The sequence below is a fragment of the Vigna unguiculata genome, chromosome 11, assembly GCF_004118075.2.
Source record: "Vigna unguiculata cultivar IT97K-499-35 chromosome 11, ASM411807v1, whole genome shotgun sequence".
Classification (NCBI taxonomy): domain Eukaryota; kingdom Viridiplantae; phylum Streptophyta; class Magnoliopsida; order Fabales; family Fabaceae; genus Vigna; species Vigna unguiculata.
In genome coordinates this window covers 36,641,973-36,665,331 of record NC_040289.1, presented here as the reverse complement: position 1 = coordinate 36,665,331, position 23,359 = coordinate 36,641,973, and the positions used below count along the sequence as shown (strand labels likewise).

Sequence of the window (23,359 nt, the reverse complement as noted above, 5' to 3'; positions counted from 1 at the left end):
CAAGTCCTACATCGACTAGAAATAAGACAATTTTATAGTATATAAGTAAGGTACAAACCTCACTTTTCAAACTGATTTTGTAGAATTGAGTTAGACTTAAAATTCATTCCTAATCTAATATGATATCAGAACCACCTGACATTTTGTCCTACCCAGGTTACCCTAATTAATTTCGTCTGCATTTATACATATGCATGTAGATGTATACTGCATCAGCATTGATATATACATAGTAAAGTTTGAAATCTAATTGGAATATTAATGAAAAGGTTGTAGCAGTTTCCAAGTGGAAGACGTTCATGGCTGGCTATGTTGTGTTCTATGGTTTTCCAGCTATCAATTCTTTCCTTTTATTGTTTCATATTTTGCTTCGAATTTAATGTTAAGGACGGCTAAACAACACTCTCTTTCACTAAAGCTATCAAATTTTAAATTAATACTATTACTATAATCACTTCTCTTAGTTGTTAACATGCATAGATTAAAACACCTTTGATCTATTTCTAATTCAATTCTATGCATAAATTAACCCCTCATTCTCTCTGTATTTTCTTCTAACTATGTTGTTAATGTAAAATATTTATTGATTTTGTTAATATGAATATTTGGAAAAAATCTTGCTAATCAGAATATATTCTTCTTTTTTAATCGGAATTCAAGATCTTAATTAAAAAATCTGACTCCGGTTCCATTTCTCGTCAACAACACACACACACACTAACAATCATTTTTATTTTACTTGGGTGGCTACCACAAATATCATTGCAAACTAAATAGTATATTAACATTTTAATAAAAGTAACTAGTTTTAATATGGGACGGGTGAATAAAATATTCAAAATTTCTGACTATTTTCTTAATCAAATGGTCATATGTCGTAGACAATTGCGTGATTTCTAAGGTGACCTTTTCATCTTGGGAGAGAAACCAATCTGACTTAAAATAAATATTATTTTACTCTCACAAAACATTTGTCCTCTTTGTCTTAACTTTCTTCATTTGGATCTTTGTAATAAGCTAGAACAATTATTACTTTTTTAAGTAATTACTATTTGAAAAAAAAAAGTTAGCTTCTAAACTATTTAATAATTGTTAAAGAGATTCTCAAACTAAAAATAATAATTCAGTCCTTAATTGAGTACTTTTCTTTCCAATTAATGTCTCCAGAATTTTTAAAACTGCTACTAAATATCATTTTCTGTCAGTTTCACTGTCAGAAACTAATCTATGTAGACTACAAAGGACGTTTCCACATTCATTCTACATGTAAAAGCAACATTCTGAGAAGTTCCTTTGGCAGAAGAATCTTTTTCTTACATTTCAATAAGAAAAAATGTTAGTCTATTTTGAAACTAAAATCATTGGAGAAAAAAAAACACAAAAAAAGACTGCAGAACTGCTTAAAACAGTTCTAAAATTTGATTCATCTATAGTAAAAGCAGTGAAGTATGTTTTGTGATCCATCTAGAAATTAGACAACTTAGAAGAGAAGTCACATAAGAGGAATATACGGTTAAACGAAGCTACGTATAGTTAATTAAATACATGGTACAAGTTTAAAAATGATTGTTTGACAGTAACATGAATTGTGAGTTTGTGAGACAACATTTGAATCTAACGTAGGCCGAAAGCCAGAAGCCAAAATGCAAGTTGTCTGGAATATATATATACTTGACCCAGTAGTTTTTGAAGCCTTAAGCTATTTTGTCCTTTGCAACAACTCAAGCTGTAAAACATATTCAGGAAGTTACATTCTCATTACATTGCACTTTCATAAAATAATAATTACATGAAAGCAGGCCTTTCTATGTATAAAACCACCGCTATCTGCTTTTGTTGACCATCTCTTTTCCTATCTACACACTATATTTTCATTCTTTCTTTCTTTCCAAGTTGAAACTGATCCAAAAATGGAATCTGATCATCATCATCATCACCAACATCACCAACAACCAGCAATATCTGAAAATCCCTCTGATGGGGAGGACCAAGGTGCAACTCACGTGACATCCAGATCCTACGAGTGCAACTTCTGCAGGAGGGGCTTCTCCAATGCACAAGCACTTGGGGGGCACATGAACATACATAGGAAAGACAAAGCCAAGCTCAAGCAACAACAATCTTCAAATCAACCATCTTTCGACAAGGTTGTCCCCCCACAGGATCAGACCAAGTCTGGTGAAGAACGCAACACGCCAAAATGGAATTGGAATGTGTCTCAAGAAGAACATGAACATGAACATGCCTCCTCGAGAGGTTCTCACACAAGGCACCAGCTTCCGCTCTTCGAAGAATCACCAACCAGCAGTGAAACAGTACTGAAGCCGCAAGCTCAAAATACCACTGAAGGAGCCTTGTTATCTACCCGAGATTCATCGTTGAAGTTGGACCTTGAACTCAGACTGGGACTTGAACCGCAGGATTCGTCACCAGAAACGGGTACAAGAAATTTTTTTTGAGTTCGATCTTTGGGACACTGTTGTTTGTAGATGTCCACGAACCCCCTTTTTTTTTCCTTGGTGAAAAGAGCTCATAAACTGTTTGATTTTGTTCTCGCGAGTTTACCCTTTGAATTAATTTTATACATGGTTGTAAAATTACTACTTTTATACAACATTTTCTGCTTTTCTGCAAAATATGTATATGATATTTACTGCTTTGTTCTGGGTACAATTTCTGGGTCTTGAACTAAATTCATTGCACCACAAACCCTATATAGATCTAGTCTGTTCATATATATTCGACTCAGTACACACAAGCAGCAATTGATGATACCCTTGTCTGATGTATGGAAATTATGCTTTTCTAATTAATATGATGTTGGTGATTAAGGAGTTAAGACATGAATATCATCGATAACCTCGTCAGAACAAATTAAATGTGTATTTTGTTTACATACAAGATTTTATTCTCGATTAGAACCAAGTGATAGCCTTGTTCTCATCAACCACTTAGTGAATCGATAAGAACAAGGCAATCTATTAGCTGTATACTTTACAGTATCTTATATACTTTGGATTAATCTACTTATTATACAGTTTATTATACATATATAAATTCTAAATTCTCTCCATGGACACTTCATTCATACTTAATGAATCTATCATTTTAACTTTTCTTCATCCATAGCTTCTTCATTATATCTTTATGGTTCCAGAAAATGCTAAAAGTTATCGTTCTCTGAATATATATATAGCTATAAATTGTTATCTCCACTTTTATTATGTGTGATTTGTGTAATAGTGTGATATGTCTCAGTGACCACATTTTGTTTGGCAACATTTGACCTAGTGATAGAATACCAATGTGCACTGAATAATTATTTTAGAGACATCAACCTTGTTCTTGTTTTAGGACATTAACTTTACCAGTCAGCTTCACAGTTCTTTTTGTAAGTTTTTTGTACAAATGTTTCTAGGTGCCCATAGTATATGATAAAACCTATAATTTATAAGCTTAGAATATTCCATTTTTGTAAGATACTATATATGCACCTTAAACACGATTATTACCTTGTCTCTTCACATCAACATATGATTATTAACATAACTCATCACCTAAACCTATTCAACTAGATGACATAGAAACCAGTCCGAGTCCATGATCAACATTATTAGAATTATATATGCATATATTGAAGTATCCTAAATATTCCACTTAATATAATTTTTTTGCTATAAAAAAGACATTCACAATGAAGTTTTTTAACTTTTTATTTTTCAAAAAAGCATTTATATGAAGGACTCACATCTCAAGGATGTACATAAGTACTTAATTTTTCTTCTTTTTTTTTCTTCAAATGCAAACATTTACTTTGGAGTTTGTAGGTATTAATATGAGATTATCTTGTTGAGTTTTGTTGAAGATGGATCATTATACTTCAGAACAATACAACTGAATCCTTAACACCTTAATTTCTACCGCCATTTTTTTTTCTTTTTACAATAAAGAATAAAATTTAATTAAGTAGAGCACTTGAAGGATCCTTTAACTCTTATACAAAAAACACACTGTTGATACATAGTTTAGCAAGAAAGAACCATCAACCAAAACTTACTTAGAACAAAGAGGTAACCTTAATATATTACCATGACACTAGAGCATATACAAGAATATAAACAAAATATATATTATAGTGGAAGTTGGGGTTTTCTAATAAATCTTTCAAATTTTACGATTTCAACTTTTTCATATACTCAATATTATATATACTGACATTAAAGATTTAAATTGAATTTTAAAGTTAAGCAATGACATTTAGACTTTACATTTTTATAAAATATATTACCATTACTATTATTATTATTATTATTAATATTTATTTTATTATTGTGAAGATAATTATTTGTATTTTTATATAAATGTTATATTTTGTTTATTCCTCTTAAAAACATTTATATAATTATTATTTTTAATTTTGAAACAAGATGATAGTTTTTTTGCTTTTGCTATATAATTTTATCACGAATGATTTGTGAATTAAATATTATTTATTAAGCTTTCTTAATATGATAAAGAAAGAAAGCAAATTCGTGATCCAAGTCTATTCAATTATGTGGCATGGCATCCCACATTAATAATCAAGCCCTTTACCATTTTTTCCTTACCAATTCTAAATGAAGAAACATTACCACTTATTATAACTTTTCCTTTATATCCTAAGTAAGCATTGACTTTAAGAGGTTTTTTAGACAATAAGTCCAGAGATGATTGTTGTACATTATTGTCGATCTTGTTAGAGATCTCATATTCATCACTCACATGTCTCACATCACAAAAATTCTTGTAAATGTTTAATATTTTGGTCTAAAGTTTTAGTCAAAGTGTCATTTAATGTTATTGTCAACAAGAATAGAGACAAGACTACATTGAGTTGGGAGCATTAGTCTCCCTTTGATTACTACAATTTCAATCTTTTTATATGTTATAATGAATAAACTGATATTGAGAAATAAATTCTATTTTTGTAATTAAAAAATATTTAACTTTTACTTATTTTGTTTTTCCCATAAAATATTTTCATTACAATTATGGTTATATAATGTTCTTTCTTTTACATAAATGCTCTATTTTATTTTAATCTATGATGCACTTATATGATATGTGTATCGAATATAACACGTATCCGATATATTGATATATTTATTTTCAAAATAATAAGATACGATACATGATAGATATGTAATATATGAATATTGAGAAATGTACAATAATTCTTACTAACATAATAAATATATGATTGTTAATGTGTGAATCTAATTTTCCTAATTAGAGATTAATTATTTTGGTAGTCAAAACCTAGTAGTTAATGTTAGTAACCAATTTAAAAATCAATTCATAATTGAAATTATTTTAATTATCAATTTAGAGACCAGTTATAATTTTTTAGAACTATTTTAGTTGTCAATTTGGTCACTGACTAATTATTTTCTAATTTAAAATAAATTATTTAATATAATTATTTTTAAGGTTTTATTATTCGTTTCTTCTTCTAGAATTTTATTATGAATGATTTATGACTTCAATTGTTTATTAACCTTTGTCAATGTGATAAATTTTATTGTAAACATTATATATAATAAGAGAGAAAATTCATCATCCAAAGCTTATTCAATTATGGGCATCTCATATAACAATCAAGTCTCTTTTTAACCCTTTTTTTTTTCAATTTTTACTACCCTCATATTCAACTATTAGGAACGACAAGAACAACACAGAAAACAGCTAAAGATTTTTAAAAACTAAAATAAGCTTAAGAATAAAATATTTTTATTTATTAAAACATATCATAAAATTTATTTTTAAAATTTTGTATTTAAATTAATACCAATAAAAATTAACTGCTAAAAGTTTTTTTTTTCAAAATCTTTATTATTCCGGAAATGCTATTTATAGTTATCAATGTTCATCTCCACTTCACATAGTTTTTTATTTGCCTAAGAGTAGGATCTGTCTTAGTGACATGTAAGAAATATGAGTTCTAAATGCAACTTAGACCTTCAAGCATTCACTATAACTGGAATAAAATCAATAAGAGAAAATTTTGTAGTGAATCAATATTTCAGATATATACGACAGCCTACAAGAATATAAAGTCACATATAATCATTCGTTTTCCAATCGTTATCCAATGTTGACTTTAATATATTAGAATTTTTACAACTCTTTGAATATTTCATATTCATTATTCACATATCTTGCCTCACAACAATGTCTACCAATCCTCTTATGTTTTGAAGAGTGTAGGTATGCTAAAGTGTCATGAAGTGTGAAACAAAGTTCATGAACTCTAACTATTTATCAAAGTGTCATGATGTACAGCAGTTTCACAAAGTATTATAATTTTTACACGACATTATGTAATTATTGATGAAATTTTATTAATAGAACAAAATTTTATTTTACAAATTAATCTTATCGATCAATTTTAGAATTTTTATTATCAACGAATATTTTTATTAATAATTTAAAATTTTTATTATTAACATATATTCTTGTCGATAATAGAGTCAAATTTTGAAAAATTGATGGAACATATGAATACTCATCTAGGTGACACAAAATTAAAATGGAGTAACATTCAATGTTGGATCAGTTTATTCTATATATACAACAAGTAATAACTTAAGTCAAAAAATAAGAATTTACAAATAAATTAAAAGTATATATCAATTAGTTGTTATATATATATATATATATATATATATATATGAAAGTAATTATGATTGTTAATTAATTACAAGAATTCGCAAATATGACAACACATGTAGCTTGACATAAATTGCTCAAAACAATTAAGTAGTCAAGGACATAAATAATAAATAAGAATCATGTAAAGTAACTTTAGACACATTTGAACAGGAGAGATAGAAATGTCATTAAATAATAAAGTTGTGATAAAAATGTCTCAATTTAAAAAATGTCAAAATTATTCATTGATAAACTGATTGTGAAAGGGTTGGCTTCATGAAAGAAAGGTTAACACTCAGAACATTTTAATATTATTGTTAAGTTATTTATTTACGTGTATGATAGTCTCTTTGCTCGTTCTTAAGATTGAGGTTATTTATTGATTTTCTGTCATTTGTTTGTATTCAAAACTAGAGACTATGTATTGTTAAACTATTTACCAACTTAGACGATAATTTATTCGTTTGTGCTCAAGATTAATTAAGAATTATGTAGTGTTAGATTATTTATTGACGTTTTAATACTAGCCTTTTAATGCTAATGCAATAGTCGTCATATGGTCTTTTCTATCTGGGCCTTATACAATATAAGAAATTTAAAAAATTTGTTAAACTATAATTTTCTATCAGAAAAATGAGCTTGTAATAATAATTTTGGTTTCTAAATTTGCTTATACGAAAATGGAAAAATAAAAACACTACAACAGATAATTCTACCAACTATTTCTTATCTCTGTCTAAATATAATTCGAGACCAAAATCTCGTTGATCTTCTCAAAACTTTGCCAAACATGTTAACTTGAAGATAAAATCAATTTCCCCCCTTTGAATTATGATTTGAGAAAACTATAAAGAAAAAAAAAAGAATAATCTAAAGACGCACAAGTTGTTCATGAATCAAGAGAAAACAGAAGATAAGGGAAAACCCTTTTATTGTTTTCCCAGAAAACAGGGTTCTGAACAAGTACAACTACATAGAACTTTACAAGACAATACACATGCAATCAAATTATCTACGTTAACAAATACTCAAACAACACAGTTTTATGCCGTGCAAGATGTTCCACTTCCTCTAGTCATCATCAACATAGATAGTCTCTTGTTTGAACAGGCCACCAAATACATTTCTAACCTCTTTTGCTGTCTCTGCCTTCTTCGGTTTTTCCTCCTTTGCTTTACTAGCAGCTCTTCTCGGAGGAGTTTGTTTAACCACGGCTTTGTTTGGTGCGAGGTTCCGAGCCTTGGCCTGTCCCCTTACTGTGGCTAGCTGAACCTTTGGTTTCTCATCCTCCTCAGGCTTTTGGATTGAAGTAGTAATCTGTGTGCTCAACTTTTCCCAGGAAAACCCTGCACCAAAGTCTTTTGCCTTGTTCAACAGGTTTTCCACCGAGGCTCCAGCTGCCTCTGCCTTTTCTTGTGCCTCTTGGGCCAGACTAGAACCCAGTGCTTCTTGCTGCGAAAGCTTTTTCACCTCTTGCTCCAACTTCTTTGCTGATTCAGCTGCTTCACTGGCCTTTTCTGCAGCCACTCTTGCCTCTTCCTCTGCCTTTGCTTTTTCCTGCGTTTCATAATAGGCTTTCCTTCTTCCATCCTCGGGAATAGGACTGCAAACGAACTCTTCATAAATCAGACAGAAATACATACTCATCTTCCTCAGAAGGAAGCAACTAAAATATCATTGTTCTGCTATAGATGAAAAAGAGACACAACTAGCTATACATGAACTGTTTTACCTAAAAAGTTCATCCACACGCTTCAAAGGGGCATTCGGATCCGAGTACACTTTCACGACCTATTAGATTGAGAGAGAGAGAGGTGTATTGGTCAACCGAAAGCTTCAATCTTTGTAGCTTTTACATAATCCGTAAAAGAATATACCTTGTTTTCTGCTACCTCAGTATTGGCGAAGACATCAGCCACCAAAGATGCAATCTTGGACTTGGCCACCTACATCATTTTCTAAAAATCTATTACCCACAGGTATGGGGAGAAAAAGGGTGGGGAGAAAAGGAAACAATATCATTCATCGCATACATTACATTACTTTATAGTCGTTCGCACTAGTGTTTCCCTCGCCCAAGACGACCACATTGTAGGAACTTTCGGGTGCGAAATCATCGGTCAAACTTGTCTTGATGAAAGTGTATTTGACGTCAGTTTCAATAACTTTCTGCAGAAACTCTTGTACGGTCAAGGGTTGAGACCGGGAGAAGAGATTGTTGAAGAAGGAGGAGAGACCATCCAGTACATTGTAGGTTGAGGCACCGGCGGCGTTCTCGTCGTAGATGACAGCCACGTGGCCAACTCCGGCCAACTGTGCTGCCTCAACCACCTGCAATGCGTCTATTGCAGACACCTCTGCTGTTGGACCGTTCTCTGCGGAACTAATGGTGACAACCACTTTGCTGGCGTTGCCTATGGCTTTGGCTATTGAGTCAGCATTATCAAAGCTTGATTGCACAGCATTCAGACGCTTTGCCTGCTCATTTGATATAATCTGTGTATTCACCATGCATGCATTAGTTTCCGAAATACACTCCACAAATAGAAATTTCATAGAGTAATGATATATAATTGTATCTCTCTCTTCTTCTCATATTATATTCTCCTCGTCGCTCATTTACTACCTATCTATTCACCACAGATTAGTGTCAACAAATATTTTTCCTGTCGTAAATGGTAAACAAATGTCCATTGATTCACGTCTAATACTAGTGATTTCTCCGGAGTTTTAGCACATGTCAACAAATACGCTTTCTTGCCACATCAGATCCAGTTCATTAAGTAGTCTTAAGATGAATAAAAAAGTGTGTTTCAATCTAAATATGTTATTTGCCAATAGCATTTTTTATTAGTATAACTTTCCATGGTACTGATCATTTTTTGTGTTTGACTAGCAACAGAATTTATGACGTGACGTTCTTAAAAGATCGTCAACAGTCGTAGTCTAAATACTTGAAAATGAATGCTGTTACATTATTATTATAATATTTGAGTAATTAATCACCATATTTTAAGATGATGTTGTAAACTAAACCCGCATCACGGTAAACATGTTACAGATCTCGCTTTTCATGGTGATTTGTGTAATGGCGAAGCTGATCATATTCTTCTTTTAAAAATTACAATTACGTATGACAAATAAACAAGTAATTTAGTAGAAACAAAAAAAAAAAAAGTTTGGTAACTGATCCAATTAGGCAATTAAATTAAGAAGGTTAGTGTTTGAAGTTTGACCTTGTATTGAGCAGCAAGACGAGCCAATTCCTGTGCAGAGGCAAGTTCGGGGACTCCAGCTCGAACACTAAAACCTTCCCTAAGAAGCTTCTGTGCAATGCGAATACCAGCCTGTCCTGTAGCGCCGGCAACAAAGACGGTAGAAGGATCCTTGCGCCTTGCATTTCCAAATGAAAAGCCTGGCGAGGAATTGTTGGATGGAACTGGGATCAAGGAAGTGACATCAGGTATCTTTCCGAAGTCCAAACGAAAGGGGTTGGAATTGGAAGAGGCATCTTTGTCTTCAGGAGAAGAAGAAGAAGAAGAATCATCTTTGGGTTTGCCTATCCCAAATGATGGGAATGATCCAGACTTCTTGGCGAAGACTCTGAGCCTTGGGTTCCGGAGGGTGAACCTTGAATGGGGGGTTGTGGTTAGGAGGGATGAATTGGACATCATGGATGGATTTCCAAGGTCACCCTCGCCTTCAATAGGAAGGAGTGTACGTCTTTTGGATTCTCTACCTCTACTCTACCTCCTCTCACCCTTTCAATCACTGATTTTTTTCGTCTTCTCACAATTATCTCAATGGGAGAGGCAACCGGCGCCTAGCCAATTGCATCCAGCCACGTACTCATACTTTATCCTTTGCGGAAATATCCAACACCAAACGTTCCCAACAGCACAGAAAATGACGTTCCCATTAACACACATGATCATGAATCGAAAATCGTATCTCCTCTAGCACTGTTTTTGTCCATTAACGCATGCACTGTGCTGGTTATGGAATTATTTTACACTGAATTTTGGATAAGGGTATAGTGTACCAACCCAATATAAGGTGGCAAAAGCTTTCATATGCAAACAGCTGTGGGCTAAAACAAATATTTCGAAACTTGTTTTTTCTTTTGTGAACCATTTACTTATTACAGACACATGAATGTGGTCTATAGATGAAGACAAAAAAGAAGTATATATGCATATAGTAAGTTTCGAACAAAATAGTGTAGGACGGACTCCATCCCTTGACTATCAGTTCCAATACTATGGTTGATAGAAAATCGAAACTGAGTTGGTAGCTGCAAATAAAAATGCGTACCGGGGGCTAACTATTTATGCATAAAGTGATTAGCATAACAAATTTTATTTAACGATAAACAACATTAATTAGTTGTAATATGATTTGCTCAACTCCTGGAAGCATCTCTTGCATGGGGCGGGTAGACTCGCCAGATATGTTAATTTATCACTTGAATAAATAGCTTAATATTGAATATCGTTCAAAACGAGAATAGCACTATGCTTCTACGGTTACTAGCCCAACTAAATTTATATAAACTCCAAACACATGACGACATTTAAAACATTTTCATAATATTTTCAAAATGATAAAATAAGTATGATATAATAGTTTTCCGTAAAAATATAAATTAAAAAGCATATATACTACATACAACTTAATTGTATATCTCCAAAATGGTCGTGTTACTACTAGAAATATCCCTTATCATAATTCACGGTTAATCAAAAACATAGGCTACAACTTTAAACGCTACGTTACTTTCACAATATACAAAATAATTTATTTATATTTTAAAAAAAAACAAAAATTGCATCAAGATACACACCCATTTTTTCAAAACTTAAAACCTTTTATTCGCGTCGTGTGCTCGTAGAATTCACGCCACACGGGGAACATAGAGCGTTGGAAGTTCTCACAAGCAAAGGGAAAAAACTAGGTTTTGGATTGCAACCAAGGTAAACCTGGAAACAAGTACTCGTATCATAAAGTAAAAATAAACAAGGCGTTAACATCGCAACGAAGCAGAGAAATCCGAGGCAATCAAATCGCCCTACACGAAGCAACCATGACCCACAAGACGGTAATAATACTTTAAGAGATATCGCCAACTTCTTGCACACAATCAAAGTAGGTAAACGACCACACATTTGTACAACAAATCATACAGCTACATCAAACTCAATGGACCCAACAAATACGTCAAGGAATAATTCTGGGAAACCACCCAGGAACAACTCCTGATATGCCAACGTTAATCATGAAAAATATACAGCGGTAAAGAACCACCTGTGTTATATACAACAGATTTACCTATAAAGCTCTTCTAGAACTAGAAAAATGGCTAAAAGAATGAATACTTCACCTGAATTGAAGTTCAAAATAAAGATCTGCACATGGTCTTCTCACCGAGTCATCTAGAGTTGACATAAAATTCATCTACCAATTGACCAGAAAGCTAATTTAGTATAAACCTCATTAATAATATTACCAAGACCTTCAGGATTAATCTGGTCTAAATAGGAAACTAGTCAACATTACTAAGCACATCAAAGCCATAGGGATAAATAGAGAAAAGAAACGTGGAACAAACCAAAAAACAATAGAAGATAGAACCAAGATGCACCACCCAAAAAACATGAAATTCCCAACTAAGGGGAGACAAATATTACCAGTAAATATAGGGCAATGTCTGCATAGAGTTGTACTCAACAGATTTGCTCAGTAAGCGTCATTTATCCATTTCCGCTGCCAGCATTAAAGATAAATAACATCAAACAGTTACCAAAAAATAAACAAACATAACATTTGTAAATGGGAAGTTCCTAAACAAACTAAGATATTTCTCAAGTTTTTAAAGCATAAAACAACTTAAAAACTCAGAAGTGATGCATTAATTATTCATGCCCCTCTTTGCTTTGAGGGATTCAAGAGCCTTATTCCGCAATTCAATCTCAAGCTTCTTTTGCTCAGATGGTGTCTCTTCACCATCACTTTGATGATAATCTCGTTCAGCTTCCTCGTCATCTGAAATATTGTCTGTTTTACTCTTCAGCTTCAGCTTCTCTGCACGCCGTTCTTCCCTTCTGCGACGCTTCTCTTCCCGTCTTCGACGCTTATCCTCTTTCCGCAACTTCTTCTCCTCCTTTCTCCTCTTCTTAGCCTCTTTCCTGTCCTCTACCTCAGAATCATAACTATAATCCTCATCAGAAGACGCATATTTTTTCTCAGACCTTTTATGCCTTTTCCTGTCCTTTCCCTCTCGTCTATGTTTACCACTTTCCTCAGAAACAGAATCATGTGAGGCACTCTGATTGCCAATATCATCTCTTCCACCTAATTCTGGAGTGGCTTCGGATTTGTGGTGCCGATCACTACTTTTGGAATAATTTGAACGGGATTGGTCCTTGTCATCTGATTTTTTAATATCTACAGCATATGATTCACGAGGCTTCTCCCTTGAAAAAGTTTCCTTGTTAACTGAGGGCTTTTGTTGAGAAAGAAATTCATTGCCTTTTCCAGAAGACTTATCCCTGCCAAAGAAGTTTACCAATGTCAGATATGTATGCAGTGTAGAAGCCAACCATCCCAATAGTTAGAACAGCTGCAGTGAGCCAACCATATTACCGTTTTATCTCCCGGCCTTTCTTATTCCAATCATTGTTATGCTCAGAAGCTGGATGACCTGCATCCCTTTCAGGAGAGAACTCATCCTCATGACCATATTTTGCAGGTGAACCTTTTCTCGTACTAGCTGGGGAGTGTCTTACTATCTTTTGTGATAAGTTTACTTTAGGATCTCTCCTTTCTCTAACAAAACAGACGTTAGAAAATGAGAGCACAGAACAAGAAAAACAATAAATGAATCAATAATAGTAACTTGTATTCAGTGTTACCGGTCGGATTGATATCAGATAACAGAAAATACAGGGAACCCCACAAACCATTATGAAAAAATATCAAAAAACATATTGGGTTATGGTGGAAGCATTGTGGTAAAATAAATATAATATATACATATTGACAATTAAGAAAAGCAGAAAAATATTTGTAATGCTAAAAAGAATAAAAGACAACCATATAATTAATAATAATAATAATAACAATAATAATAATAATAATAATATCATGTCTAGAAATCTAAATAACAACAAAATCAAATAAAAAAACATTACCAAATTCAAGCGCTAAACTTAAAATAACAAAAATACTAATGTCCTAAATTTCTAGTTATATTTTTTATGTTCTTAAGTCACCTTGTTCAGCTGCCATTAGGGTTGCTAGAAAATAGATGATTAAATGTTTCAGATATCTAAAGAATAATTAGAGTGGAAAAGGAAAAAATAAAATAAAATCAGAGAGTGCTGTGACAACCGGCATAAGTCTACCACAGCACATAGTCCACTGAATTCACCATGGCAAAGCCATGGCTGCTTTTCAATAACACTGCTTGTATTCATAAAAAAATTAAACCAACTAGCTAAACAGTTTTATAATTCAATATCACACCTGGAATAGTATGTTTCCTCTGCTTCATCTCTAGTCTGTGGGCTTTCATGGCTAGGTTTCTGGGTTCTTTGTTTCTTTAAAGGACTCAAGCTTCTTTTATTGGATAACTTTTCTCTTTGTTTCATCGTGTTCCCATGAGGACTAAACATTTGCAAAGACCAAAAAGTAAGTGTTCATAAACATTCAAAATCGTGGAGAGGTAAGAATATAGATCAAAGTCAAGAAAAACTACCTTCTACCTTCACTGCTGGTCTCACTTCTTGCTTCTGCAGATACAGATCGATTTGGAGATTTCTCTGGAGTGGACATTGACTCTTGTGATTTATAGTTCAAAGCTTTGCCTCTTCGTACAGACCCCACAGGACTACTCCTGAACATTTTATAAATTTAAATTTAAATGCAGAACAAATCACGTTCAAACTATCACTACTTAATTTTGCAGTCCCTCACAAAGTGTGGGGTCATTATAAAATTCCCAAAGTTGAAACTTGAAACCAACTTCAAAATTGAATACGAAATTATGTCTTTGAAATATGTCTTTCTTAAACACTTTATTATTATCGAATTAATAAATATGAGGGCCAGAGACAAAAACAGACGGCAATATTATTCAAAAGTCACTATACCTGACTCTCTTTATAGAAGACTGCATGGGACTTCTTTGTTGTCTTTGAGAACTTTTCCTATTTGGAGAGGTTGATACATGTTGTATTGGAGACTGAGAACTCCATTCATCTCGAGGAGACTTCTGAGGGGAGATACTTGGAGATCTATTCTTGCTAGGAATAGGTGATCTGCGTTGTAATGGGGATGGTGAGTGTGGAGGAGTTCTACTACCATACCTTCGTTGTATGGGGGAGGGGGATTGCATGGGAGACTCTGATCTATTCCGAGCACTGATTGGTTGAACCCGACGCACTGGAGAAGGTGATCTATGTCGAGTGATAGGTGATCTTCGTCGTCTAGGTGAAGGTGATCTTCGTGGTCCAAGAGGTGATGGTGATCTATGTCTATGACCTGGTGATCTCCGCATTCCAAGAGGTGATGGGGATCTATGTTTGTGCCCTAGGGATGGTGATCTATGACGACGACCAGGAGATGGCGATCTATAACGACGACCAGGAGACGGTGATCTACGACGTCGCACCAAAGGAGATCTATGTCTTCTTGCAGGAGAAGGTGACCTACGTCGTCGCACTGGAGAAGGTGACCAACGCCGTCGCATTGGAGAAGGTGATCTTCGTCGTCGCACCGGTGAAGGTGACCTCCGTCGACGCATTGGTGAAGGTGACCTTCTACGTCGATAAGAAGGTGAACTTCGATGCACGGGGGAATGAATTCTACGTCGTATAGGAGAAGGAGATCTATAACTTGAGCGAGATCTGGATCTTCTCCTCAAATAAAGTGACCTCCTATGAGGAGAACGTCGTGGTGAATGCCTGTGAGGAGAAATAGATCGTCTTCGTGGAGAATGATGAATCTTTTCATGAGAAAGAGAGCGTCCTCGAGCTGCTGGAGACCTAGACATACTCTTTGACCTGTGTCTACCACTAAACAATATACACCCATTAATACAAAATGACAAATCTAAATTAAAATATATTGCACAGTATAGTACTCATTAGAAGATTAATGGGGTGGGAAAGGGAATGAACTAAGATCCAACAGCTGACCAAGTTTCATTTAATTAGCATCAAATTTGGATATCCTGAATATACAAGCATACCCTGAATAACTTCGGGAATTTGAAAATGATTTGCTCATTGACCTTGAGGGTGAGCCTCTGCATGAAATAACAAACATAACGTATTGATAACCTTCCAATTCAATACAAAAAAGGAAAAGTGAAAACTATATTAGCTTTTAATAGTTACCGATGAGGTGAAGTAGAAACTGCAGGTGAATGTGGGGACCTGGAAAGCCTATAATAGATTAACAGTCAATTAGTACATAAGAATTCAACTTTAAAGTTTGAAGGAGCACAGTAATGTTTGTGTAGATTCTCTTCACTCAAACACCAACCAAATACTCAAATAACAAGTAAAGCCTCAGAAAAAAAAGTTTAAAATATATTTTGCATGGCGTGATTGACATTACTTGATAAACTTTAAATATGTAATTCCAACCACATCCAACGTAATATTCAAACATCACATTTCACGCACATAAATCAATATTCATAATGCTAGAAGTTTCAGTAACTTTATGCAGATTACATTGTGATTTATGTTAATTAATATAGGCAATTAATTTTAAGGTTGCCAATTGTCATGAAAAAATATGAGCACTAATAGGATATAGCTTAGGATTTAAGAATGTTTTTCTAAGTTTGTTGGCCTGTTAGACGGGTTTATACTATAAACAGACCTTATATCTCGATTGGGCGAATTCATGCAAGGGTTCTAGGTCAAATTATAATAACATACACCAAATATAACAAAATAATAATCCACTGACTGTGAGAACCAAAAGAAATCATTTTATATTCTGAAGCCTAACCCATAGGTGAACCACTATAAAGTAAAACAAATAACATAACATGTAATTATTAAAAGAAAAAACAATCCAATTCACCTGCTCCTTGCCCTGACACCATTCCTCTTTTCAGGTTCCTTCCCATCTCGATCATATCCTGAATCCTTCAACTTTGAATTTGGAGCTGATGCAGTATCATTATCCTTGGAATCAAATCCACCGTCCTACAGTAGTTTGAGGTAAAGGACATGAACCCAAATAATTGCAGAAGCTAGCTGAACGCCATGGAAACACAAATGAAAGTTAAAACCAAAATCTCAGCTCTATAAAATGTAACTCCAGCATGTACAGAGTAGTATTACCAGTTTCTTAAACCTCTCTTCCAAAATTTCTCTACCTTCCTTATCCTTTTTCCTCTGAATTTCACTGGTTATCCGATCATTTTCAGCCTAAAACATCCACAACAAAAACCCTCTTTTTCAGAAACCCACAAGGGTAAAGAGAAAAGGCATTTTGAGACAAAAATGAATAGCATATTGAGCCTCAATAGCACCTTCTTCTTCAAAAGTTCTTCTTCCTTGGCATCCAAGAATTGCTGAGGAACACCACTGGCATTTTTCTGTGCACTGAGAAGAAGTGTCCAAAGTTCTTTCATGAACTTTCCAGTGTTCTTTTCCATAAATCCAGTAATTTGTATTTGAACTTCCTTCCCGTTCACTTCCTGCGTCATAATAAATAGAATGTGACCAAATGGTGAAAAATTAAAGCATAAATATGTCAAAAAGTTGGCAAAAAACCAAGGAATACAACAAAAAATGCATGACTACATGTAGTTACTGATGGTTCAATTTAAGGAGGAGTAAGACTTCTCAATCACAACCTAAAAGCGTATAGATGTTAGGTAAATAAATATAATATAATTTTCAAAAACACGCATTAAGAGGGGGTAAAACAAATTACAAAGGTGAAAACGCTTCTTAATCTCCGTGATTAATAAAATAAAATTACCTTAGCATCCAGAAGACTGTGTATAAAGTTAATAAGCACTTCATCCTCGAAACCAAGAAGCTCGGTCACCCTTCTGGTGACCCAAGGCTTAATTACTTCCATATTCACCTTCGTCATGTCCACCTACAAATCATGCATCAAACATATTGAATTGAAACAAAAAGATGCAAACAGAAAGGAACTGACTACTAACTAGTGCAAACTTTATTCATCAAGTTCACTTAAACGATAACCCTCGTCGCCCCCAAACAGCAAAAAGCGTTTCAGCAAACCCTAAAAACTACAGATAAAATTTAATCAAGGAAACAGACCAGATGCTCCAATTCCGGTGCAAACTTCTGTGATTTCATCAGCTTCGCTTGCTTGTTCGAAAACCGAGTGTCCTGGTCCGCAGATGTGCCCTGAATACAAAATTCAACAAAGCTAAGTATCACGCTGCGATTAAGATGACAATTAATGGGAAAACAGAGAAGATCTGAGAAATGTTGAGATAAGTTAGGAAGGATTGAACAGGGGAAAGAGTTAATTGCAAGCTCAGAGGTTCCGCTATACTAACTCGAAAGAAACCTCCCGACATCTTCTGATGCCAATCGTTTCCGTACGGAGAGAAGAGTGTGTGACGGAGATTGCGAACGAGAACCCACACGCGGAGAAAGGTGGATTCGGAGCAGAACTTAGGTTTAAACTACGGCACGCGCCGATACACCGATATAAATAGGGGGATAGAAGATGGATAGGTTCTGATTCTCAACACTGTGGTTGAGAAGAGAAGAGAACCGAGTTCCAGAGTTGGAGCGCAGACTCGCTATGCTTCCCCTTAGAACTGTGTTGCGTTTCAGAACCTACTCGAAGCGTGCCCTAATTGCACTGACCCAATTACAAAACCATCCCTTTAGTGTGCAATTACAATTCCACCCATCGGTGTGTTTTTCGCTCTTATAGAGATCTACTGGTGCGGATAGATAATTAATTAATTGATTACAAAAGAAGAAATTATTTTTCTTGTTATTGCTCATGAAAAAAATGTAAATGATAATAAAAATATTATTTGACTGATAAAATATAAGGAAAAATATATTTTCTTTTTCTTTAATTTTGTTACCTTGATTTCGATTTCCATACTTTTAAAAATGAATTAATTAGTTTTCAAATGTATAAAATAAAATTAATCCTTACATCATCTTTATTATTGAATAGTAAATTTAGATGTAAAAATAAATAAAATAACATATTTTAGAAACATTTAAGTAAATTAATCGATTTGAAAATACAATAACGAAATGTAAATTTGAAAAAAAAAATCTTCGAAACAAAAAAATCTGTTTTCGGAAATTTAGAGACACGTTTGGTGCTGGTAAAAACATTGAAAAATAACACTTATGTTGTTTAATATAAGTAAAAACATACGAAAAATAACATTCAAGTTTAACTCATAATTGTTCTTAAAGATGAAAAAGGCTGCAACTACCTATGCAATTGTTAGGTTTCTTGACTCTGTTGGATTTAGAACGCAAGCTTCGGATTACCGGATTACCTCTTTTTAGGTTTATAAAGAGAGGTTTTATTAGAGAGATAAAACCCTTTAATTATATCTGAGTCCAATCACATAAAATATTAACACCATTTTCAATCTAAAACCTTAGGACTTTAAGTTGAAAATGATATTAATACCTTATATGATTCAAGGTGTATTGGTGTTGTATCTCTCCGGTCGTAATTCCGCCTTATAAAAATCCTAACACTAAGTCATTGATTATTTGAAAAATATCTTGGCTACTCTGATCGTGCTCCATACATCACTTCACGGTTCGTACTGCATATTCATACCATAGCCTTATACTCTACCTTGTTTGTTCTAGCTGCCTAGCATGGCGTCAACTACTCTCTCCAACTTCGGACTCTCTCTGTTCAACCCACTGCACCATCAACGGAAAAAGAGGCCAAAATCTCTACTCTCATCTTCTCGCACCAATCCACGCCTTGTTTCTTCCATTAACGATCATTTGGCGCTCACACGTGTCACATATCCGATACTCCAGTCTCATTCTACTCCCAAACGCAGATTCCACGTGAGGACTCCCCCAAATTTTCATCAAAGTTTGATGCTTTTAGTCTAATTTGGCTAAATATTCATATGGGCAGGTCGGAGTGCAGAAAGATTATTCTGATGGGGAAAGCTCTGAGACGCTTGTTTCTGACGCAACATACCAAGAGGAATTTTCTTGGTCTTCTGTAATTCTTCCGTATGTTTTCTGTCACTGTTTCTACAAAGAAAGGAGAGACGTTTTGGAGGGAAAAGTAAAAAATTGTCGCTCCATGAATGTGCGGACGAGAAAAGCAACCTATATATCAATCCTACTTTAATAATCAAAAGTTGCTAATTTTAAAATGTATAATAATCTGATTTCATGCTCCAATTAATCAGTATTTTATTTCAAAATTTAGGTTTCTGTTCCCTGCATTGGGGGGATTATTATTTGGTTATGACATTGGTGCCACCTCCGGTGCTACACTCTCACTGCAGGTAATTTTGTTATTCTGTGTCCTTAAATTATAATTTAATACTTTTTTAGTAAACTTTTCTATAAACATTTGTAGAAGAAGAAGATAAGAAAGTAAAATACATTGAACTTCTTCACATTGTAAAAATCAACTTTTTCATCTTAGCTTTCGTAGAAGTTAATTGAAAAGTTTTAATTTGATTTTAGCATTTTCATCTTATCTCTTTTTACTCTTAGTGCAGAAATTTAATCAATGATTTTTCATTTTGTTGATTTCTATCCAGTCACCTGACCTTAGCGGAATAGCATGGTTCAATCTTTCTGCCATTCAGCTTGGACTGGTGGTATGATTTCAGCATCATAACTGGAAAACCTTTTGCAATTTCATGGAAAAGATTTTTTTCATCAGTACATTAGAAACTAATTGCTACCATGAAATATAGGTTAGTGGTTCCCTGTATGGGGCTCTTCTGGGCTCACTTCTTGCGTATGCTATAGCTGATTTCCTTGGTAAGAGCTTTTATTAATTATATTATCCGGCAACTGAATCTTCTTTAGATTGGTTCTTATTGAATCAATTATGTTTGCTAAAACCCTAGGGAGGAAGCGACAACTCATAGCTGCAGCACTGTTGTATATAGTTGGTGGTGTGGTTACTGCATATGCACCAGAACTTGGTGTTCTCTTAGCAGGAAGGCTGCTTTATGGACTTGGTATAGGTTTGGTAGGCTACTCTGACCAGTAATAGTTTTTGCGATGTGGATTCTTGCATAATCTTACAGGTGCATTGTATTACAGGCCATGCATGGGGCTCCTTTGTATATTGCAGAGACATGTCCATCACAAATCCGTGGTACCCTAGTATCATTAAAAGAACTCTTCATTGTCCTGGGAATTCTGGTATTGCATTGTCTTTTATGTCTCTTATCATTAAAGAATTTACTGTGGTGACACGGAACTCACCTTTTTTGTTATGCAGTTGGGTTATTTTGTGGGAAGCTTTCTGATTGATACTGTTGGGGGATGGCGGTTCATGTATGGATGTAGTGCTCCAGTTGCTGTATTAATGGGGCTTGGAATGTGGACACTCCCCCCTTCTCCTCGTTGGCTGCTTCTCAGAGCAGTGCAAGGGAAAGGTTCTTTTCAAGATTTGAAGGAAAAGGCCATTGTTTCCCTGAGCAAACTAAGGGGTCGACCGCCTGGTGACAGAGAATCTGAGAGACAAATAGAAGATACCCTTCTCTCATTGAAGTCTGCCTATGGACAACAGGAGTCAGAGGGGAATTTCTTAGAGGTGTTCCAGGGTCCCAATCTGAAAGCTTTCATAATTGGTGGAGGACTAGTCTTATTTCAACAGGTAGGTCAATTTTGGTGCAATGAGGTGAAACTTTGTGAAGGAAATGTGGTGAAACTTTTCTGTTTTTTTGTCTGATTGGTCACCTTATTACAATAGATAACAGGTCAACCAAGTGTTCTGTATTATGCAGGTCCAATTCTTCAGGTACACAATCCTTATACTCATTTCATTTCTACTTTATTGTGACTGAAATCTGTTCTTTCCATCTTGCTCACTACATATTGTATTCTGTCATCAATATCCAGAGCGCTGGATTTTCTGCTGCATCTGATGCTACAAAAGTTTCAGTTGTTATTGGCTTATTCAAGGTATACCTATTTAGATTTGTCCTACCGAGGAATGGGGATCATTTTGTGACACTGATGATAATTTCTGTGACTGATCGTGCATGTAGTTACTAATGACTTGGATTGCTGTCCTAAAAGTTGATGATTTGGGGAGAAGGCCTTTGCTGATTGGAGGTGTCAGTGGCATTGTAGGAATTCCACCTCATATTAAACTAAAAGATTCTTAATACTCTGCAACTTGTCGTATGCAAATGGTTATTTGGTTTTCTTTAATTTCTGCAGGCCCTCTCTTTAGTTCTCCTTTCTGCTTATTATAAATTTCTTGGAGGGTTCCCACTTGTTGCTGTTGGAGCTTTACTTCTTTATGTTGGTTGCTACCAGGTAAATGTCTCCTGGTCAACTTTGGTCATTGGTCCTGCTTCTTTCACTATCATATTCAACCTGGAGATGAACTTCTTCTACAGTATTCATTAATTTTAGCTATACATTTTGGATACTAGAACGAACATAGGTTGACATGTATTCAGAGACCTCTGCTTCCAGAAAAAGCTCCTGGCCACAAATCAAAATTCTGACTTAATGCTATTGTTTATGAGATCAACTCGATTGATCCAAATACTGTGGTTATTTATGTCATATTGCATCTGCATTGCAGATATCATTTGGGCCCATAAGTTGGTTAATGGTATCAGAGATCTTCCCACTTCGCACAAGAGGAAAGGGGATTAGTCTGGCTGTTCTTACAAACTTTGCTTCAAATGCTGTAGTCACTTTTGCATTCTCTCCATTAAAGGTTTTAGATTCTTTACTTTTGTTTTGTATTTCTATTCAGGAAAAATTTATCATTTTAGCATGACTGCTCTTGTAGTTTATAATCCGCTCTGGTTTCTGCTGCAGGAGCTTCTAGGAGCAGAAAATCTTTTTCTCCTTTTTGGGGCGATTGCTATTTTATCACTTCTGTTCGTTATCTTTTCTGTCCCGGAGACAAAAGGCTTGAGTTTAGAAGATATAGAATCCAAAATCTTGAAATGAGTGCTAATCTAAGATCTTTTATGTGATTGCTGCATATTTTGCTGACTCTCTCACCTTGCGTATGGAATTTGATAGCCATGACAGCGTTTTCAGTAGACAATGTGATTTTTAATCTCTAACCATGATACTCAAATTATGGTTTTAGTATTCATGATTCAATTGCCACGAGGGTTCCCATGCTAACGGATGACCTATAACTCGACACAAATCTTTCAATACATTACCACAGTGCTAATGTTTTGCATCTGTTCTTTCTTATAGTTTCCGTCAGTATGGCTAACATTTGCGTATTTGGTGGATATCATTTCATGCGAGAAAATATACCGTGGAAATTTCTTTTGCGTGCATGTACGCTTGAATTTTCTATTTACATATGCATGGCTTGACATTTAAGCCTGAGTAGCAATAGGTTCTATTTTCATATGTAAAATTAAAACTAAACGTAGATTCTGAAAGAAATTATATTTGAAATCACCTACACTTGT

General features: G+C 34.4%; 4 protein-coding genes across 6 annotated transcripts; 2 read left to right on the top strand and 2 right to left on the bottom strand.

Moving 5' to 3' along the window:
* Positions 1-1,862: 1,862 nt before the first annotated feature.
* Positions 1,863-2,600, top strand: LOC114170729 (transcriptional regulator TAC1-like). Its single transcript, XM_028056276.1, has one exon. The coding sequence runs from the start codon at positions 1,911-1,913 to the stop codon at positions 2,457-2,459; it is 549 nt and encodes a 182-aa protein (XP_027912077.1). The 5' UTR covers positions 1,863-1,910; the 3' UTR covers positions 2,460-2,600.
* A 4,956-nt stretch (positions 2,601-7,556) lies between these two features.
* LOC114169242 (protein PLASTID TRANSCRIPTIONALLY ACTIVE 16, chloroplastic) lies at positions 7,557-10,696 on the bottom strand. The gene is made up of 5 exons (XM_028054291.1): positions 9,927-10,696; positions 8,734-9,186; positions 8,568-8,636; positions 8,423-8,481; positions 7,557-8,293 (listed from the first exon to the last, which is right to left on the bottom strand). The coding sequence occupies exons 1-5, from the start codon at positions 10,362-10,364 to the stop codon at positions 7,762-7,764; spliced, it is 1,551 nt and encodes a 516-aa protein (XP_027910092.1). The 5' UTR covers positions 10,365-10,696; the 3' UTR covers positions 7,557-7,761.
* A 1,111-nt stretch (positions 10,697-11,807) lies between these two features.
* LOC114169241 (serine/arginine repetitive matrix protein 1) lies at positions 11,808-18,593 on the bottom strand. Of its 3 annotated transcripts, XR_003600867.1 has the most exons (15): positions 18,254-18,593; positions 18,009-18,098; positions 17,698-17,820; positions 17,243-17,410; positions 17,052-17,138; positions 16,789-16,913; positions 16,089-16,136; positions 15,941-15,997; positions 14,841-15,764; positions 14,447-14,584; positions 14,215-14,355; positions 13,333-13,515; positions 12,378-13,238; positions 12,071-12,144; positions 11,808-11,994 (listed from the first exon to the last, which is right to left on the bottom strand). XR_003600867.1 is itself a non-coding variant. In XM_028054290.1 (13 exons), exons 1-13 carry the CDS (start codon positions 18,272-18,274, stop codon positions 12,599-12,601), a joined length of 2,745 nt encoding a protein of 914 aa, XP_027910091.1. In that variant the 5' UTR covers positions 18,275-18,593; the 3' UTR covers positions 12,340-12,598. The 3 variants fall into 3 exon arrangements, 1 of the variants encoding a protein (XP_027910091.1); XR_003600866.1 differs by having other exon boundaries at positions 11,808-12,144; XM_028054290.1 differs by lacking the exons at positions 11,808-11,994; positions 12,071-12,144 and having other exon boundaries at positions 12,340-13,238.
* Positions 18,594-19,449: 856 nt separating this feature from the next.
* On the top strand, positions 19,450-23,348 carry LOC114168413 (D-xylose-proton symporter-like 3, chloroplastic). Its single transcript, XM_028053208.1, has 14 exons — positions 19,450-19,766; positions 19,840-19,940; positions 20,143-20,221; positions 20,483-20,542; positions 20,642-20,708; positions 20,798-20,922; positions 20,997-21,098; positions 21,178-21,555; positions 21,652-21,699; positions 21,801-21,863; positions 21,950-22,030; positions 22,125-22,223; positions 22,498-22,635; positions 22,740-23,348. The coding sequence occupies exons 1-14, from the start codon at positions 19,566-19,568 to the stop codon at positions 22,872-22,874; spliced, it is 1,677 nt and encodes a 558-aa protein (XP_027909009.1). The 5' UTR covers positions 19,450-19,565; the 3' UTR covers positions 22,875-23,348.
* The last annotated feature ends 11 nt before the right edge of the window (positions 23,349-23,359 follow it).